Source organism: Gymnogyps californianus, chromosome 3 (genome assembly GCF_018139145.2).
Source record: "Gymnogyps californianus isolate 813 chromosome 3, ASM1813914v2, whole genome shotgun sequence".
Classification (NCBI taxonomy): domain Eukaryota; kingdom Metazoa; phylum Chordata; class Aves; order Accipitriformes; family Cathartidae; genus Gymnogyps; species Gymnogyps californianus.
This window is the reverse complement of record NC_059473.1, coordinates 67,052,450-67,067,666: the sequence shown is the minus strand read 5'-3', so window position 1 is coordinate 67,067,666 and position 15,217 is coordinate 67,052,450. Positions and strand designations below refer to the sequence as shown.

Here is a 15,217-nt window from a genome sequence, read left to right as displayed (position 1 = left end):
TCACACATTCATAACTTTCTTTGGTCCTGCTGAATTTTCCCCGTTTTTTCCCTCCATTGCACACTGATGTGTACTTGTCGTAATGCATGGTGTTCTACTCTGTCATATTCAAACCAGAGCATTCATTGTGGAAAACTAATTTTTAGAAGTGCTCTATACTGTTGCAAAGATTTTTGTGACGTGTGAAAGCAAAAATTATAACACTACTGAAAAACTGAGTGAGAGGGGGAAAGAAATTTCCTCTTTGTGGCTGAAATCTCAGTGCCTGATGAGTCACTCACGGCATTTTCAAAACGTTTCACAGAAAGAGGTCTTTGTCAGCAAAGCACCGCACCTTGTGCTTTGCAGGTCCCTGCTGAGTCAGGGCTCAAATAAGAGACTGTCACCAATCCAAAATGATATCAGCCACAGTGCTTAAAAACAGAGCTCGCAGCTATCAAAGTTTGTTTTTTTTCCCAGCGGTATTGTCCTGATATTGTGTTGTGTTAGATCCTTTGAGTAGTTTCTTCACAATACTCTCAGTGGGAGGCAAAAGCTAGACATGAGTAGGAGCTGGTAATTACCATGGTCTCGCATTGCCCCAAGCACCCCTATACAAGAGCTTTAGGGCCAGAGATTAAAAGACCTGGTGAAATTAAAAAGAGAAAATTATACTGGGCAGAAGATATTTTACCTTCCATTGTTGCACCACTTTAAGATTAATAGAAGCGGAACAGACAGGGAGGGGTTTCTTTCTTTACCCCCTGGGTAATGTGTCTACATTAGACAGCTCAGGGAGTTTAACAGTTGTTACTTCTACCCATCAGTTATTTGGCTTCCCTTATTGTTTGTGGGGGCCTTTCAACAGCACCAGGGGAAACAACAGCACATTAAACAAAGAATACAATTGTAAAACAATATAAAGAAGTAAAATGGAGGGCTCGTTGACAGGTGCAGGATCTGAAACTACTTTTAACTCATTATTTCTAAAGTGACTAGATTTCAAGTCGACAGCAAAGCATCCCTTTAAAATTTAAGTCTTGCTTCATTTTTGTAAGAGGGCATCCTACTGTGTAAAACTCAGGTATGTGAGCTAAGACTACGCTGAGCTGCCTGGAAATCACTTAAGACTCTTGTAAATGTCCGCTGGTGGCATGAAAGCAGCAATGTTCATATATTACTTTTATTTGCTTTTACAGCCAGCTTAATGAGCTCTGCTTTTACACCAAGTTCCTGTCATACTGGTTTATAACTTTAGCTGGTGTGATGAGACATCAACACACTGGAAAACTGCAGGGCCAGTATCTAGACTAGGTGGAATATTCTCAGTCCTGAGCAGTTGGAAGACTTCCAGCATGGGCACAGCTGAGATATACATACAAAATATGAAGTTTGCATGATTGCTGTATATTTTGCAGGATTCCTGTGCTGCTGACACAGAACCAGCCATTTTGGAAGGTGGCAAGCAATTTGGTCTTTCAAGGAACAGCCACATTGCAGTTGCATTTGATGACACCAAAGTGAAAAACAGGTATATTGTTTATTTCAGCAATGAGTTTTGATGGAATAATGTCAAAATAAAATGCCCCTCCTAATATTCTCAAAAGCATCTCCCAAGATTATGGGCATAATCTGAAAAAGATCACATCCCACAGCTAATTCATTTCATTAAGCAAACATAAAAAGCATTAAAGCATGAAATCTAGGCAATTAAGTGCCCACCTAAGTAGCTCTCACAAAAACTGTTTACCTCTTTGTAAAGGTTTGAGCACACACAGATCCCAGACTGATTTGCAGAAAAACAAACAGAAGAATGGAACCAGGTCATGCAACTGAGTTCATAGGTTGCTTTTTCAGAAGAAAGTTTCTTGGTTCAGTAATTTGATAATTTCTTATAATAAGCAAACCTTTTTTCTCCTTTCCTCCGATAGTTAAGATCAAGCTTGCACAGCAAACAGGTAAAATGACATTGCCCTCCCAAAGTATAACAATATATACATATACATGTTGATATGCAAAGGAATTCCAAGAGCTACTTATAAAAATACAGCTGTTTTCAATGGATTTGTGAAGCTGCTACTTGTTAATTGTTCATTCTTGCTCTGAAGGCACATGTTCATTAACAAATGTGCCATGTTACACCACTAAGCAATTTTGCTGCCTTATAGTTTACAAGTCCATCAGCCTCACACTTATTTTTACCTATAAAGATGCTGTACTGCATGTTTTCACATATGCTAATTTTAGAAAACTAGGAATGTAATTAAAAGAAATTTGTGATCCTCCAGTCCTTGCCTGTCTTCTTTTCAAATAAGAATCTTGGCCTGATCATTTTCATGCCATGATTTTTCACGTTTATATTATCAACTACTTCCAGGTACTGACTTTGCAGCTCAGCTTGGGTTAAGTTAGTGATGTGCTGCCAGTACAACCCTAGCATCTAGATAATCTAAATCATTTCTTCCCAGGTTCTTTGCTGTAGGGGAGGTTTTCAGCATTACTGTTCTGTCCAAGGGGTCAGCGGACCTCCTCAGATACACCCCCATTCTCTGTTGGGAGAAATCTGAATAAGTGTTTTATATCCTGATTGTAAACTCTTCTCTCTGCATCTTTAAAAGTTTTGCAACCTGTCTTCAGGCAATACAATTCATTAGAAACTCAACATTTGCCAGCTGTCACTACAGCTCGCTCCTCTTTGTGAGCATTATGTGTGCGGATGACAGATTACACTGCTGGAATTTTACAAGCGCTGGGATTTTCTAGCAACTACAGCTGCAGCTGAGAATTATATCTTGAAATTCTATGCCAAGGTTGCACTTTTGTATTTCCACAGCAAAGGGACTAATGAACACTCATATGTCAGGGATCAGATATGTGTGAAATGCAATTCGCATATAACCAAATTATTTTTCTTAAACTCTGATGGACAAGTAAAATGGGCCACTAACTGTCAAGTTTTTTTAGAGGAACACAAAAAGGTAAAGCAGATAAATTTGCCTACTGCCTGACTCTGAATATGTTTTCCTTTGTTGCTGTTTTCCTGTTTGTTTGATTTCCAGACTTACGATTGAATTTGAAGTCCGAACAACAGCTGATTCTGGCTTGCTGTTTTATATGGCCCGCATCAACCATGCTGATTTTGCTACAGTTCAGATAAAGAATGGACTGCCTTACTTCAGTTACGATCTGGGGAGTGGAGACACCAACACAATGATTTCCAACAAAATAAATGATGGCCAGTGGCACAAGGTATAATAGTCTCTAATGCTAAATTACTCTTTGTAATGCTAAAAGCAAGCTTTGTTTTGCCTTAAGATATTTGCAAACTGTAGTCTATACAAGCTAAACTTTACAACTAGGATTTTCTGTAGTCTGCAAAATTTGTGCTTTCAGATTCACTGTTAAGTACACAGTACATATTCCACTAACAAAAAAGTTAGTGCTGATCTTTGAAATTCGTCCTTCAGGAGGCCCGTATTTCTGGACATATTTAGAATATGTCCCATGTATAGTAAGGAACTGAAGAAAACGTTCCTTCCTGCCTAATAGGGCTCAGGTGAGTATCCGGTCACGATGATGGAATACATCATTAAAGCCAGTTGTTTCTATGTTAATAATGTCATTGTTCAGCCACGATGCTAAGAACAAAGAAAAAAGAAGTAACATGTAAGTAAATCTTCCCTACATTATTAATTCATTAGGGAATAAATATGATATTCATGTATATATTTGGCAGCCCCTTCTGTGGCTTTATGAGAGGAAGCATTTATATACAATGCCTGTGGCATTCAGATGGTAAGGGAAGGAGTAATATCACAGCCATGAAGTTTAGTATTTACTGGGCCAAGGACAACAGACACATAGTATATTCATTAGGTAACATGCTTCAAGGCACCAATAAAGACAGAGAAGAAAAGAATACATGTAACTATGTATTCAAGTTATATACTATAAGAGACATTAAATTTTGGACAGGTATTTGGAAAGTCGCCATCCACATCTCTATCACCAAATGAGAAAAAAATCTAATTGCATTTTCTGTTATGCTTGAATTGCTCTTATGAAACCCTCTTTGCAGTCATCCTTAGTCCCTCTCTGCTTCATTCCCACCCTGTTCTGCAGGAATTTTATTTTCAGTGCATTTTTATTCGTGAACTTTTTGATGATAGCAAATGCTCTATACCAAGGTATTTCATGAGGGTAAAAAATAAAGTTGTAGTCATTATTTATGTGGTTTATATAATGCCTAGGAACACTGGCAGTAGACCAGGGCACCTTTCTGCTAGACCCTCTATAAATACCGAAGAGATGTGTTTTGCTCTTTTAACCGTTTTCTCTATATTCTAAGAGGACTAACTGGAGCATATATTTCTTAATGGAAGACTGTGCTGTTTTGGCATGCAGCTTGGCACTCTGTGAGAGAGGGACCCTTGTGGTAGATCCCATTTTTGTAGGAGAGAATGGAGACAAAATCCACAGTCACAGTTCCCAAAAAGCACAAGAACCGTCCATTTTGGGGGGGGGGGGGGGGAAGGCAACCTCTTTAAGAAAAGACCACAGTCTTTGTTTTTAAGAAAGCAGGGGCTTCACCTTAAAATAATCCTTTCAGTGATAACCTTTTCTCCTTTTGAAATGGTTAAGGTTAAAACGTTTCCACCAGGCCTACAGAAGGCACATCGTGCTGCTGCTATCTCTTTAGGTCCGCTGTAAGAGTGCCTGTTCCCAGGTCCTGTGTCACTCACCAAATCCTCCTTCTGCCCAAGGTGTAATTGTCCATCTCAATTTTACAGTTGTCTGTAAACACCAAGTTCAGTCCCTCACCTTCAGGCCACCCCTTGTCAGTGTTCAGTCATTCCCGCTGCATGACAGATGTGCTGCCACATTGAAGCAGAAGCAGCCATGTTAAAGAAAAGCCAAAGAAAAATGCTGTTTGTCTCTCTTTGCTACTCTGGTGAGCTAACTACTGTGCTGTTTAGAAATCTGCTAATATGCATGTTGCATTTTATATTTATCCATTTTTTATACAGAAACATTATCATACCGATTTGTAGAGATTTCAGTGTAAACCTTTGGAAAGAAATTGGCCTACGGTTGTCGGGGTAGAATTTCCTCAACTCTTCAGCAATTGCACTTCCTCCATGCGATTCACAGCCCATTTGTCTGAACAGAAGCCATAATACCAACCGAACATAGCTGGTATTATATTTACTCTAGCATGAACTATGATCTGAGGCACATCCAAACTAGTGGAATCATAAACTCAGTATTGTCTGCAAACACGTGCTGCAATCAAGATTTGCAACCAGTGCCATTAACGTTCAGCATTTACTATTCCCAGTACTTAAAATTGCTGTCTGATTCCAGGAAAAACAATATTGTGGCATGCCTATGATAGTAACAGTGAAGCTTTTTAAAGGAACCCCAAGTCTTTTCAGTAATTCTAATAAATCATAGTCATGATGCCTCCTGACCCAGATGTAATTAAAAGGCCGTCATATGTTTGCACAAAACCTTGCACAGGAGCTCTGTTCCATGAACATTATCCATAATTGCTGCCACGGTACTTCTGCTAACCACTCCTACTACCTTCTCCTGTATTGTTATATGTTTTGGACTGTGAGGCTAGTTACAATCTGGAAATGCTTTGTTGTCAGAAAACTATCTGTAATTGTATTGCATTTGTGTGTCTTTTTAGATAAAAGTAATTCGAACGAAGCAAGAAGGAAACCTTATAGTAGATGATGTTTCAAACAGGACTGTTAGCCCCAAGAAGGCCGATATATTGGATGTTGTAGGAATGCTGTATGTTGGAGGATTGCCCATTAACTACACAACTAGAAGAATTGGTCCGGTAAGCAAGTTTTAAGTTATCTTACACTCCTTAAGTATGTCTTGATTAGTACCAATGTCTTCCCAGTTTTGTTTTGTTTTGCTTTTCCCTCAGACTGCTCAAGAATATGGATAAAACGTACCTTACTGGAGGTACACTACATTATTTCAGTGGAAAGATCTGACTCAGAATCCAGTTAAAGAAAAGAACTAGAAATAGCAGAGTTAGTTACTGTTATGGAAAAGTAGAAAGATCCATACGCTTGTATCCACTTGGATCACTGTGCACTAGAGTATAAGGTCCTGAATACTACTTGCCCTTTCTCTTGGCTGTAATTCATCTAGCAATAAATGCTAATAAACAGTGAAAGCGTCTCCTAATTTTGGCAGCAGAAGCCAAAATTACCCTGGACAAAGTACCCAGTAATACTGCTGCTCACTGTAGTAATTGGGTTTGTGTTGTTATGACTAAATTAGACGAGAATGTATTTTGAAGTAAGGCCATGAAAACTCTGTTGTGCTCTTTCTGTTTCCAAATCAAATGTGCATGTATCAAGTTATCATTGTTTCGGTCTAAATGCCCAGCTTCCATGCTGACACAGAAGATACCTTGACAAACAGAGAGCCCAGAGAGGTGAATATCATTTTGGCCTAAACTTTGTAGAATTAACTAGGAACACTATTCCCTCACCCAGGCCATTTACCGCATCTATCTGCACAGCTACATGTCAGTCATCTCACTTTCCTGCTGCCCTCCCACCCCCCCAAGATATGCCAGTATCAGAATCGGAGAAAACCCTCTTCCCTGCATTATTTTTCTCTCTGCGCAGAGGGGTCTTTCAAAGCAGAAGCCAGAACTTGAGTGAATTTCATTATAGCAAACAACAAATTAGGCATATAGTGCAGCACAATTCGGACAAAAAACTGGACTGTCAGTAGCAGCTATGTCTAGGCTCATTCTGGGTGGTTATACAGAATCGGTAAAGAGGAGGCAAAAGTACAAATCCTGGTAAGGAAACAAACCAGACTCAAAGAAACTGCACGTGAGTAAATACCATTGTAGTAAGATGGTTATGGAATGGCAAATACTAGTCTATAGATAGGCAAGAGTCCACCAGTTTGGGCGGACAAAATAAATACAGAAAAGGAATTCCTAGATCCTGCTTAAATATGTCCCTATAATAACACGTGGATGGGGAAAGAAGAGGAAGAGTAACCACTCTAAATCTGAGAGTTGTATTCCATAAAGAAAACTGACCTGAGTGGTTGTATTTCTCAGCAAATTATGGATTGTGCAGAAAGCCCAAATTGAGGCAAATCTACTGGTCATTCGGATTAACCAAACCAGATCCGAGGCACTGAAAAACAAAAGCAATTCTTAACTACCCACAAAATGTAATTCCTAATACTATCAAATTTTGCTCTTTGAAATACATCTCCAATTTACAAATACTAATCTAAGGAGAAAGGTAACACTAGATCCTTACCTGTTGCTCCTTGTCAGAAGTAATGGAGGGAACCTGTGCAGATAAATGGCTCAGTCCGGCAAAAACAGTCGTATCAGATCCTGACAGTCTTATGTGCTTTGGGATTTAAATGAAGCTGTGACTTCAAATGTCATTCACAGAACGTAAAAACCAGTGCTTGCCTTTCAGTCATTCTCAGTAAAATACACCACGTGATGTATTAATAGAGTGTTGTGTTGTAGGCTTCATGTAAAGGCTCTGAAGCAAGGTAAGTTGAAAGGACGTATTATCTTACTTAGGGCTTTCTTCTAAACACACATCAGCCCTTTTAGACACTAATCTAATACGTAACCGTAGGTGGGCTGGCTTCCTATTCAATGCAGAAGACTGATACCCAGTGGTTTGGCTTCAGCAGATGTCACATTTTAAGCACTCAAAACACTGCTTTCAGCAAAAGAGGTTATATTGCCTGTTGCCATGCTAAAGTATAACCAGATTTGCTTTTCCATAGGGAAAGTGAAATTTTAAAGTTAGAGAATGTTATCAAGCTGTCTTCAAATCTTGCATTTCTATGATTTATTCTCACAGTGAAGATGGCAACATTTGTTTTCTTTTGTGGCATTTTTCTTTTTTGGTAACAAAACTTGTTGATCTGGAGATGACTTTCACTTAGAAATCAGAAAAAGGTCTATTTATGAAGAATCTGACAGAAAGCATTGCTCAGCTCAGAACTGAATTTATTCACTGATATTGCTCAAGTTCTCATGAAAATTTTGTACAGGTCTATTTAGCCGTAATAAGCTATATAATTCCACAGTACATTCAGCTTTGATTTACAAGGAAAGAAATTCTTTGGAAATTCTTTCAAATTACTAGTCAGGATATTGTTAGAGGAGATAGTGTGCAGACTCAAGACTTCTCTCTGCAGGTGTGCCTTTCTCCTTTCTGTATTTGTACATATTTCTACGCTGTATTTTATACACTGATTTTTATTTTCCTCCTTCCTACTGCATTGCTTAGGAATATGTCTTCCTTTTCTTCCTCAAAGTACATGTTTATAATTTTCCTCTCTCCCACTGATATCAGGGATAAATTTTCCTGACTCTAAGTCAAAGATCAAAGCCTTTGTCTGAAGGCGAGAACCAAAATGCTGTTTCTGCACACCTCAGAGAGAAAAGGGAGGGAGAGCTCTGGGGGAGATGCCGATGGCTTTCAGAGGTCCCACTGGGATGCACTGATCGCACCCAGGGCAACTCGGGATGTAGCCTGGGCAGCCCCTCACTCCTGCCCCAGGCAGGATCTCACTTACTTAGACCGCCAGCTTAAGTGTGCACGTACAACCCGCTCAGAGTCACAGTAATGTGCTCCCAGTGCAAAAGCCAAACCCTGCACGGGAGCCTCCATACACCCGAGCACATCCCCCGCCTCCACCTGCCTCTCTGGCCAACACAGTGGCCCTTGTCACTGTGGTCACCAGACCTATATATGGTTATTCTGTGAAGAACTATGTACAGTCTACAACCTTTACGTAGGGTCTTTGTTCATTTTAGTAGCTGCATACCTGCATTAGCTCTGTCTTAACCATGCAACATTAGGCCCATCGTAAAGTGATTAAAGGGGAAAAAAAAAAAAAGCCCTAGTAAAATTACCAGCAGCCCAGAGAACTATATTTAGTATCTTCATCTACTCGCAAACCCCATAACCTAGTCAATTAAAAAGGTAAAGTATAGGCCATTAAATTCCTGCATTGCTGATGTAATTTGCTGTGTTTCATTATGCAGTGTATTATTTTATGTCCCCTCCATTAAACCAAATAGATGTCTCAGATCACATCCCTGAAAAATAATGTAACTCATCCTCAGTATGACTGAGATTAGATTCCAATTACAATCAGATATTAAGGATTAGCCATGTAAAATTCAAGTTTTATGTAGCTCCATAAATCCAGCAGAGAAGCAGAGGAAGGGTACTTTTTGGTGACATACTTTAGGCCTTTATTCTGAGCATTTCAGCTTGCTTTGCACAGTTAAACATTTTGTTTGAAATATTGACTGCAGGTCACCTATAGCATTGATGGCTGCATCAGGAGTTTTAAAATGACAGAATCACCTGTTGACCTGGATAATCCAACTTCCAGCTTCAATGTTGGAAAATGCTTTGTCACTGCACAGAAAGGAACATACTTCGATGGAACAGGCTTTGCCAAAACAGGTAATGAACAGCAATTCTGCTGATAGGCAAAGAACAAAGAGGAGATGCTGCTTTCAAAAACTTCTAGTGCTACCTAACTCGTGTTCACTGGAGGCAAAGTGAGACCAATACTTGAAATTCTCGCTGATCATTTTTAATTATCTTGCCTAGGGATAGACTACATGGCTTTCTAGCAAGGTCTCACACTAAGCACAGCCGCCATAACAATTACTTACATGATTTCACCTGAAATGGAGTGCATTAATAATGCTGAGTTAGTTACCTTGCATTACTGGCAACACACTTTGTGTGATTATTAGGAATAATGTATTAAATGCTTTTCTTCATTTTATTACGCTTCCCCTTTTCTCTTGAAGTTGGTGCATACAAAGTGGGAACAGACCTGCTCGTGGAATTTGAATTCCGTACAACACGAATGAATGGTGTTCTCCTAGGAGTCAGCAGCCAGAAAATGGATGGGCTTGGCATCGAATTAGTAGATGGAAAAGTGAGTAGCAAAGCATTTATGGCTCTTTATAGAGACCGGTTTTAGAAAGCACGGGTAGTTTAAATGCAAGCTTACTACCCCAGTCTCAAGGCGTCTCAGTCAATATCAGGGCTCTCCTTTACGCAGCACTTGCCACTTCCCATACATCAAGAGGCTCTTTCTGACACTTTTACAAAGATATTTTAAAAGATTCTGTAACACTTGAGTTTCCTAAAACTGCAACATCAGGACTTAAATTAGAATATGAAAAGTTTTGAGGAAAGGCTTTGTCATTAATAATACTAGTTTCTCATGTATATCTTCTATTTCACAGTCTGGAAAACCAGTCAGTAATCTATCACTATAAAGAGCTTCGGGTGGGGGGGTGAAACACCCCAAAACTAAGACAAAAAAATAGAAAAATGACAACCTATACAACAATTTTGTATATTTCCACTAGTATTTATCTCAGTGACATAACTCAGATCCCAGAAGGACAGCAATCCGCATAGAGTCTGGTATTCAATTAGAGCTTTAGTGTGTGCAGTCAGAGCACGCTGACTTTAAATAAACGAACAAACAAACAAAAAGAACTGTAGAACGGTTTTGAGAACTAGCTGACTTCCATGTCATGCTTTTCAGGTGATGTTTCATGTTGACAATGGGGCAGGCCGATTCTCTGCTATCTATGAGCCCGATGCACCAGGCAGCTTGTGTGATGGACAGTGGCACAAGGTTCTTGCAAACAAGATCAAACACCGTTTAGAGCTGACTGTGGATGACAGACAGGTGGATGGTAACAGCCCAAACAGGGCCTCGACCTCAGCAGACACTAACGACCCTGTCTTTGTCGGAGGATATCCTGGTGAGCATTTAACACACAAACGATGCTTTACTTATGCTCTAGCAACACTGCCTTGGTAATGTCTTAAATGCAATTAGGACTAGTATGCTACAGATGATGGGTAAGACTGTCCAAGTTTGTATCAGTTGGCATGGAGGCTCGTTTCTGCATCCAGCTGCATTTCAGAACAAGAAGTTCTGCAGCACCAAGGAACTCTCACAGATCCCCCTGCCTGGTCTCAAATGTAGGCACTGTCACAGAGGAGCAGGCAGACTTTCTGCCTTCTGCTCCCCGCCCCCACGCAGCGTCCTTCTTAAAACTTTCTGTTTAGTAACAGCATAATAGTTATGTTTCAATAGTAACAGCATTTGACAAATTTAAATTTAACTTAAGAATGGCAAATTTAAATTTAACTAAAGAATGCATATATGCCCTTGGGCCGGGCAGGGCACTGTGTGTGTAAATCAGCCTGTAAAACCTGAGGAACTGAGGAATGTGGACAACAGCTTGCACAGATAGGTGAGAGGACACCATCTCTTTCTGATTAATGTCTTTGCTTGTGGTCTGGTGGTTTTTAAAGGAAAAAAAAAAATCAAACTTTGCTACTCAGTATTCTGGAAGCCCTCAAGAGAACTTGCTTCATGCAGAGGTAATTGAACAGGATCCAGAACTGGGCTGAGCGCTGTAGCTAGCTTCATCTTCCATTAAGCTGATAATAAATGCTAGTATCCATCTGTTCACAGACAATCAATAAGTTTATCTAATAGCAGTTTACTTTCTGAAAACACAGTTAAAATGTTTGCGAAGTGCCAATTTTGTCGCATTTATAATAAAGTTTCCCTCTAGTTTGCAAACAAAAAAGCTAAGTATGTTTGCAGTATGTGTCTCCTCTAGTGCATACTGAGGTCAATGGCAAGATGCCTCTTGAGTTAATTCCTAAATTATTTTCTGGAAGTTGTTTTTCCCCCCATTCTAATGTGTGATACAGTGCATCCAAAAAGCCTTCTCTCTCAAGCTTCAGAACATTTTCAAAAATGTTCTTGATACCGAGATAGAAGAGTTGTACTTCAGTCACAGTGACTATTGATAAGGACCAACAACTTTGTGCCAGCAGGAAAACAGCTTTGTGGCAGCCTTTTTACAACAAAACAGGATTCTGGCATAGGAGCTAGCACTACAGAAACACTGCAGATGGAGTTACTATCTCGTTCTGGACTGTACGTCGAGAGGAACATAGCAAGAGAAACAAATGGAAGTAACACTGCAATCTGTACAAAACAAGCCTACACTTATATCATGTTGAAGTGATATTCCTGAGTTCAGCCACATGGCAAGTTACGAAAAGATTTAATAAACCTACATGCACATTTAAACACATCACACTTCTCTTGCTGTCTAGTCTAGCTCATCCAAGATTTGTTTTAACATTCCCAATAGCCAGACAGCCTCATCACAAATTTCAAACACAGTATCACGAGATTTTGTAAAATTAGTAAGCATTTGTATTTTCCAGTCCTCTTGAGGCTTCTCCTGGCTGCATAAACAGTGCAAAACAGTTGTAAACCAGCTAGAATTAGCTGGTGGAGAATTTCCTGTGCAGAGAAACTTTTCGCCACCAAAGCCTGGGCAAGGATATAAATTCCTGGCTACCCATAAAAGCCACTGCTCATCTCCTACTATCACTCTTCGCTGTGCAAGGAGGGACAGATGGATTCAGCCATCTCATCCTCTGTGAAACAGCATAATGCTATGGCCAGTCAGTCCTCTACAGGTGTAAAGTTATTTCTGCAACCCTGACTTTATCAGTCACATAGATTTGTATTGGAATGCATCCCTCTAGCCCCTTTTTCACTTGGAAGAACACTAAGAAACAAGTTGGGCCATGAATTTCAAGCAGTTGAGAAAAGTATTTCCAGCTTCCCAGTCAAACCAACCCTCGCTTCTATCCCCTCCTTCTTTAGTGGAAGAGATGTACTCAAATCCCTGGCTTTACTATCAGCAAGAAGAAAAAAAAAAATCAGAATGCTTGAAAACTCTCAAAACTGTTCCTTAAATGACACTGGAAGTCCATACTGAGGAACTGGCTTTCTCATGATGTTAGGGCTGAGGATCACATCCATTTTGGCCTTTTTTTGCTCTGTTATTCTGTGGATAAATAGCTTGAGAAGTTGGAGATCTGCAGGACTAGCATGTATGCATCATACACCATTTGTAGGTAGCAAGCTGCCACTTGGCCATTTTCCTTAATTTCCTCTATGTCACGTAACTGAGTTACACGGTTTACAATGGCAGTTTAAATGTGTTCAGATTCTGCCACTGTCATGCTAGGACAGAAAAAGGAAAGAAGACTGGATTGCTACCACTACCATAAGAATTTATCACATTCACTCATAATGTTTTTAATAAAGAAGATATACAGCAAATAAAACATATTAATATATTGCTGGGGACATCTATTCTCCTGCAGGACTCTCAAAGAACAAACTTAAGTATCAACTCAAACTAACAGAATTCCTTTTGCCTTTTTTTTTTCCCTCCTTCAGATGGTGTGACCCAGTTTGGGCTGACCACTAATATCCGTTTTAAAGGATGTATTCGATTTCTGAAGCTCACCAAGGGTACGGCTAAACCTCAAGAGATTAACTTCAGCAAAGCTTTGGAGCTGAAGGGTGTTCAACCGTTGTCATGCCCTGCAAACTAACTGTCATTCAGCCGACACGGGTCTGTTTATATAAGCACCTCAGATTAAAAAAGAAAAAAAAAAATCTATATATACATTGCATTCATAATAAAATGTCTTTATGCAAGTATTTGAGTAGCGTTTGTGGTATATTCAAATGGCTATTTCAAGGTACCTCCCAGGAATGCAAGAACTAATCCTCCCCCCCCCCTCCACTAAGAGAGTAGAGCAATAATTTTTATCTATCTCTTTCGTTGTAGCTTGAAATGGAAATGTTTCATCATTCTTCTGATGAGTGAGACCATATATTATGCAGGGTGTTCCTTTACTACAGAACTTAGAATCACAGAATATCTCAAGTTGGAAGGGACCCATAAGGATCATCGAGTCCAACTCCCTGAAATGCTCCCTCAATGCTTTTGGTGAGGTAGATCTGTAAACTTGTGTTCCTTTACCATTCTAAATACAGTGCACTTGTGTGCATGCACACCTCTGTCCTTCGTTAGAAACGGGCATATTACCTTGCTTAAAAAAAGCTTGCTTTGATCACTCCCAAGAGCTTTTAGAAAATTCTTCTAACCATAATATTTCCCATGAAAATTTCACTGAGAAATACAAAATTTTATGTAGTCTACATGGCTGCTGTCATGCTATAGCCATGGAACCAAGTGCAGGGAAGGAAAATGTTACTGCTTGCTCAATTTATTTGGGATTATTGAAGAAAATATGTTGCACCTAAAACCCCTGCTATATCATTTGAACAGCACTGAATTTTAACAGCGGTTATGTTGTTTGATGTTGGGAGATGTAGTCTCTAATGGAAGGAGTAGAACAAGGTTCTATCACTTACCTGGAAATACGGTTTTAAAATGATCCTTAATAAATAAAGTTTGATACTGCCCTTCTTGCCAACTACACGTGATATTGAAGTTACACATAGCAAAATTCACAAGCCAAGTTTCTAAAGGAAGATGAAATCTGACACTACTGCATTGGAGCAGAATGGAGGTGAAGCAGGAGAATCCCAGAGATTATTAGCACAGCACATGTCGCTAATCTCTACTGTCACCTGTTTAATTAAATCCTTAACGTAAAAGCAGCTTCCAAAGTTAGCCTCTACTGCTTCTGCTTGATGCTGTCAGTTTGTGAGGAATTCTGAATGCAGAAGCCACCCCAGATCTTCCTTAAATAAAATTTAGAGTGCTCTGTGGATAGCAGTTTAAACATAGATGGGGAGAGGAAAGTTGCTTCCTAGATTCTCACTAAAATGCCAAATCCTGGTGAGTTTCCTTAGTGCTTTGTATGTTTTAGAGGACTATGAAGTCATCACCAAAGTGTGGATTATGTTTCCTATGGATTGTTTCAAATTGTTAAACTCTACCTTTGCAAAGGTTGTGCTTGGACATGCAGAACACCTACTGTACAAATGTAAAAACAACTACCTACACAAAAGAGAAAAAACAACAGAAAAAAAACCCAGCAGTAAGGTAGCACAACCACACAATTAAAAGAAAAGGGTTTTTTAAATTTTTTTTTTCTTTCTGCCCACAGTGAGCCTTGAATACACTTTGTCAGAATTTCTGGCGTTACTAAAAAAAGGCTAGCTGCAAAATTTCTGCATAGGCTAGCTGCAAATTTGTGCTGCCAGAGAGCACTCCTGCAGGCGTGTTTTGTATTTTACAAAAGGCCTCTTTGGCATACAATGTTTCTCTAAACTGCCATGGAAAAAAACACCTTTACAC

General features: G+C 39.5%; 1 protein-coding gene across 1 annotated transcript in view; it reads left to right on the top strand.

Annotated features, from left to right (window-relative positions):
* The window catches only part of LAMA2 (laminin subunit alpha 2), a 382,277-nt gene extending 368,680 nt beyond the window's left edge, over positions 1-13,597 (top strand). The window contains exons 59-65 of the mRNA XM_050893952.1: positions 1,398-1,510; positions 3,039-3,228; positions 5,675-5,830; positions 9,332-9,485; positions 9,842-9,972; positions 10,594-10,816; positions 13,339-13,597. Of these exons, the coding sequence (XP_050749909.1) occupies positions 1,398-1,510; positions 3,039-3,228; positions 5,675-5,830; positions 9,332-9,485; positions 9,842-9,972; positions 10,594-10,816; positions 13,339-13,496 (1,125 nt within the window). The 3' untranslated portion in view covers positions 13,497-13,597. The remainder of the gene's footprint in view (positions 1-1,397; positions 1,511-3,038; positions 3,229-5,674; positions 5,831-9,331; positions 9,486-9,841; positions 9,973-10,593; positions 10,817-13,338) is intronic.
* Positions 13,598-15,217: the final 1,620 nt, after the last annotated feature.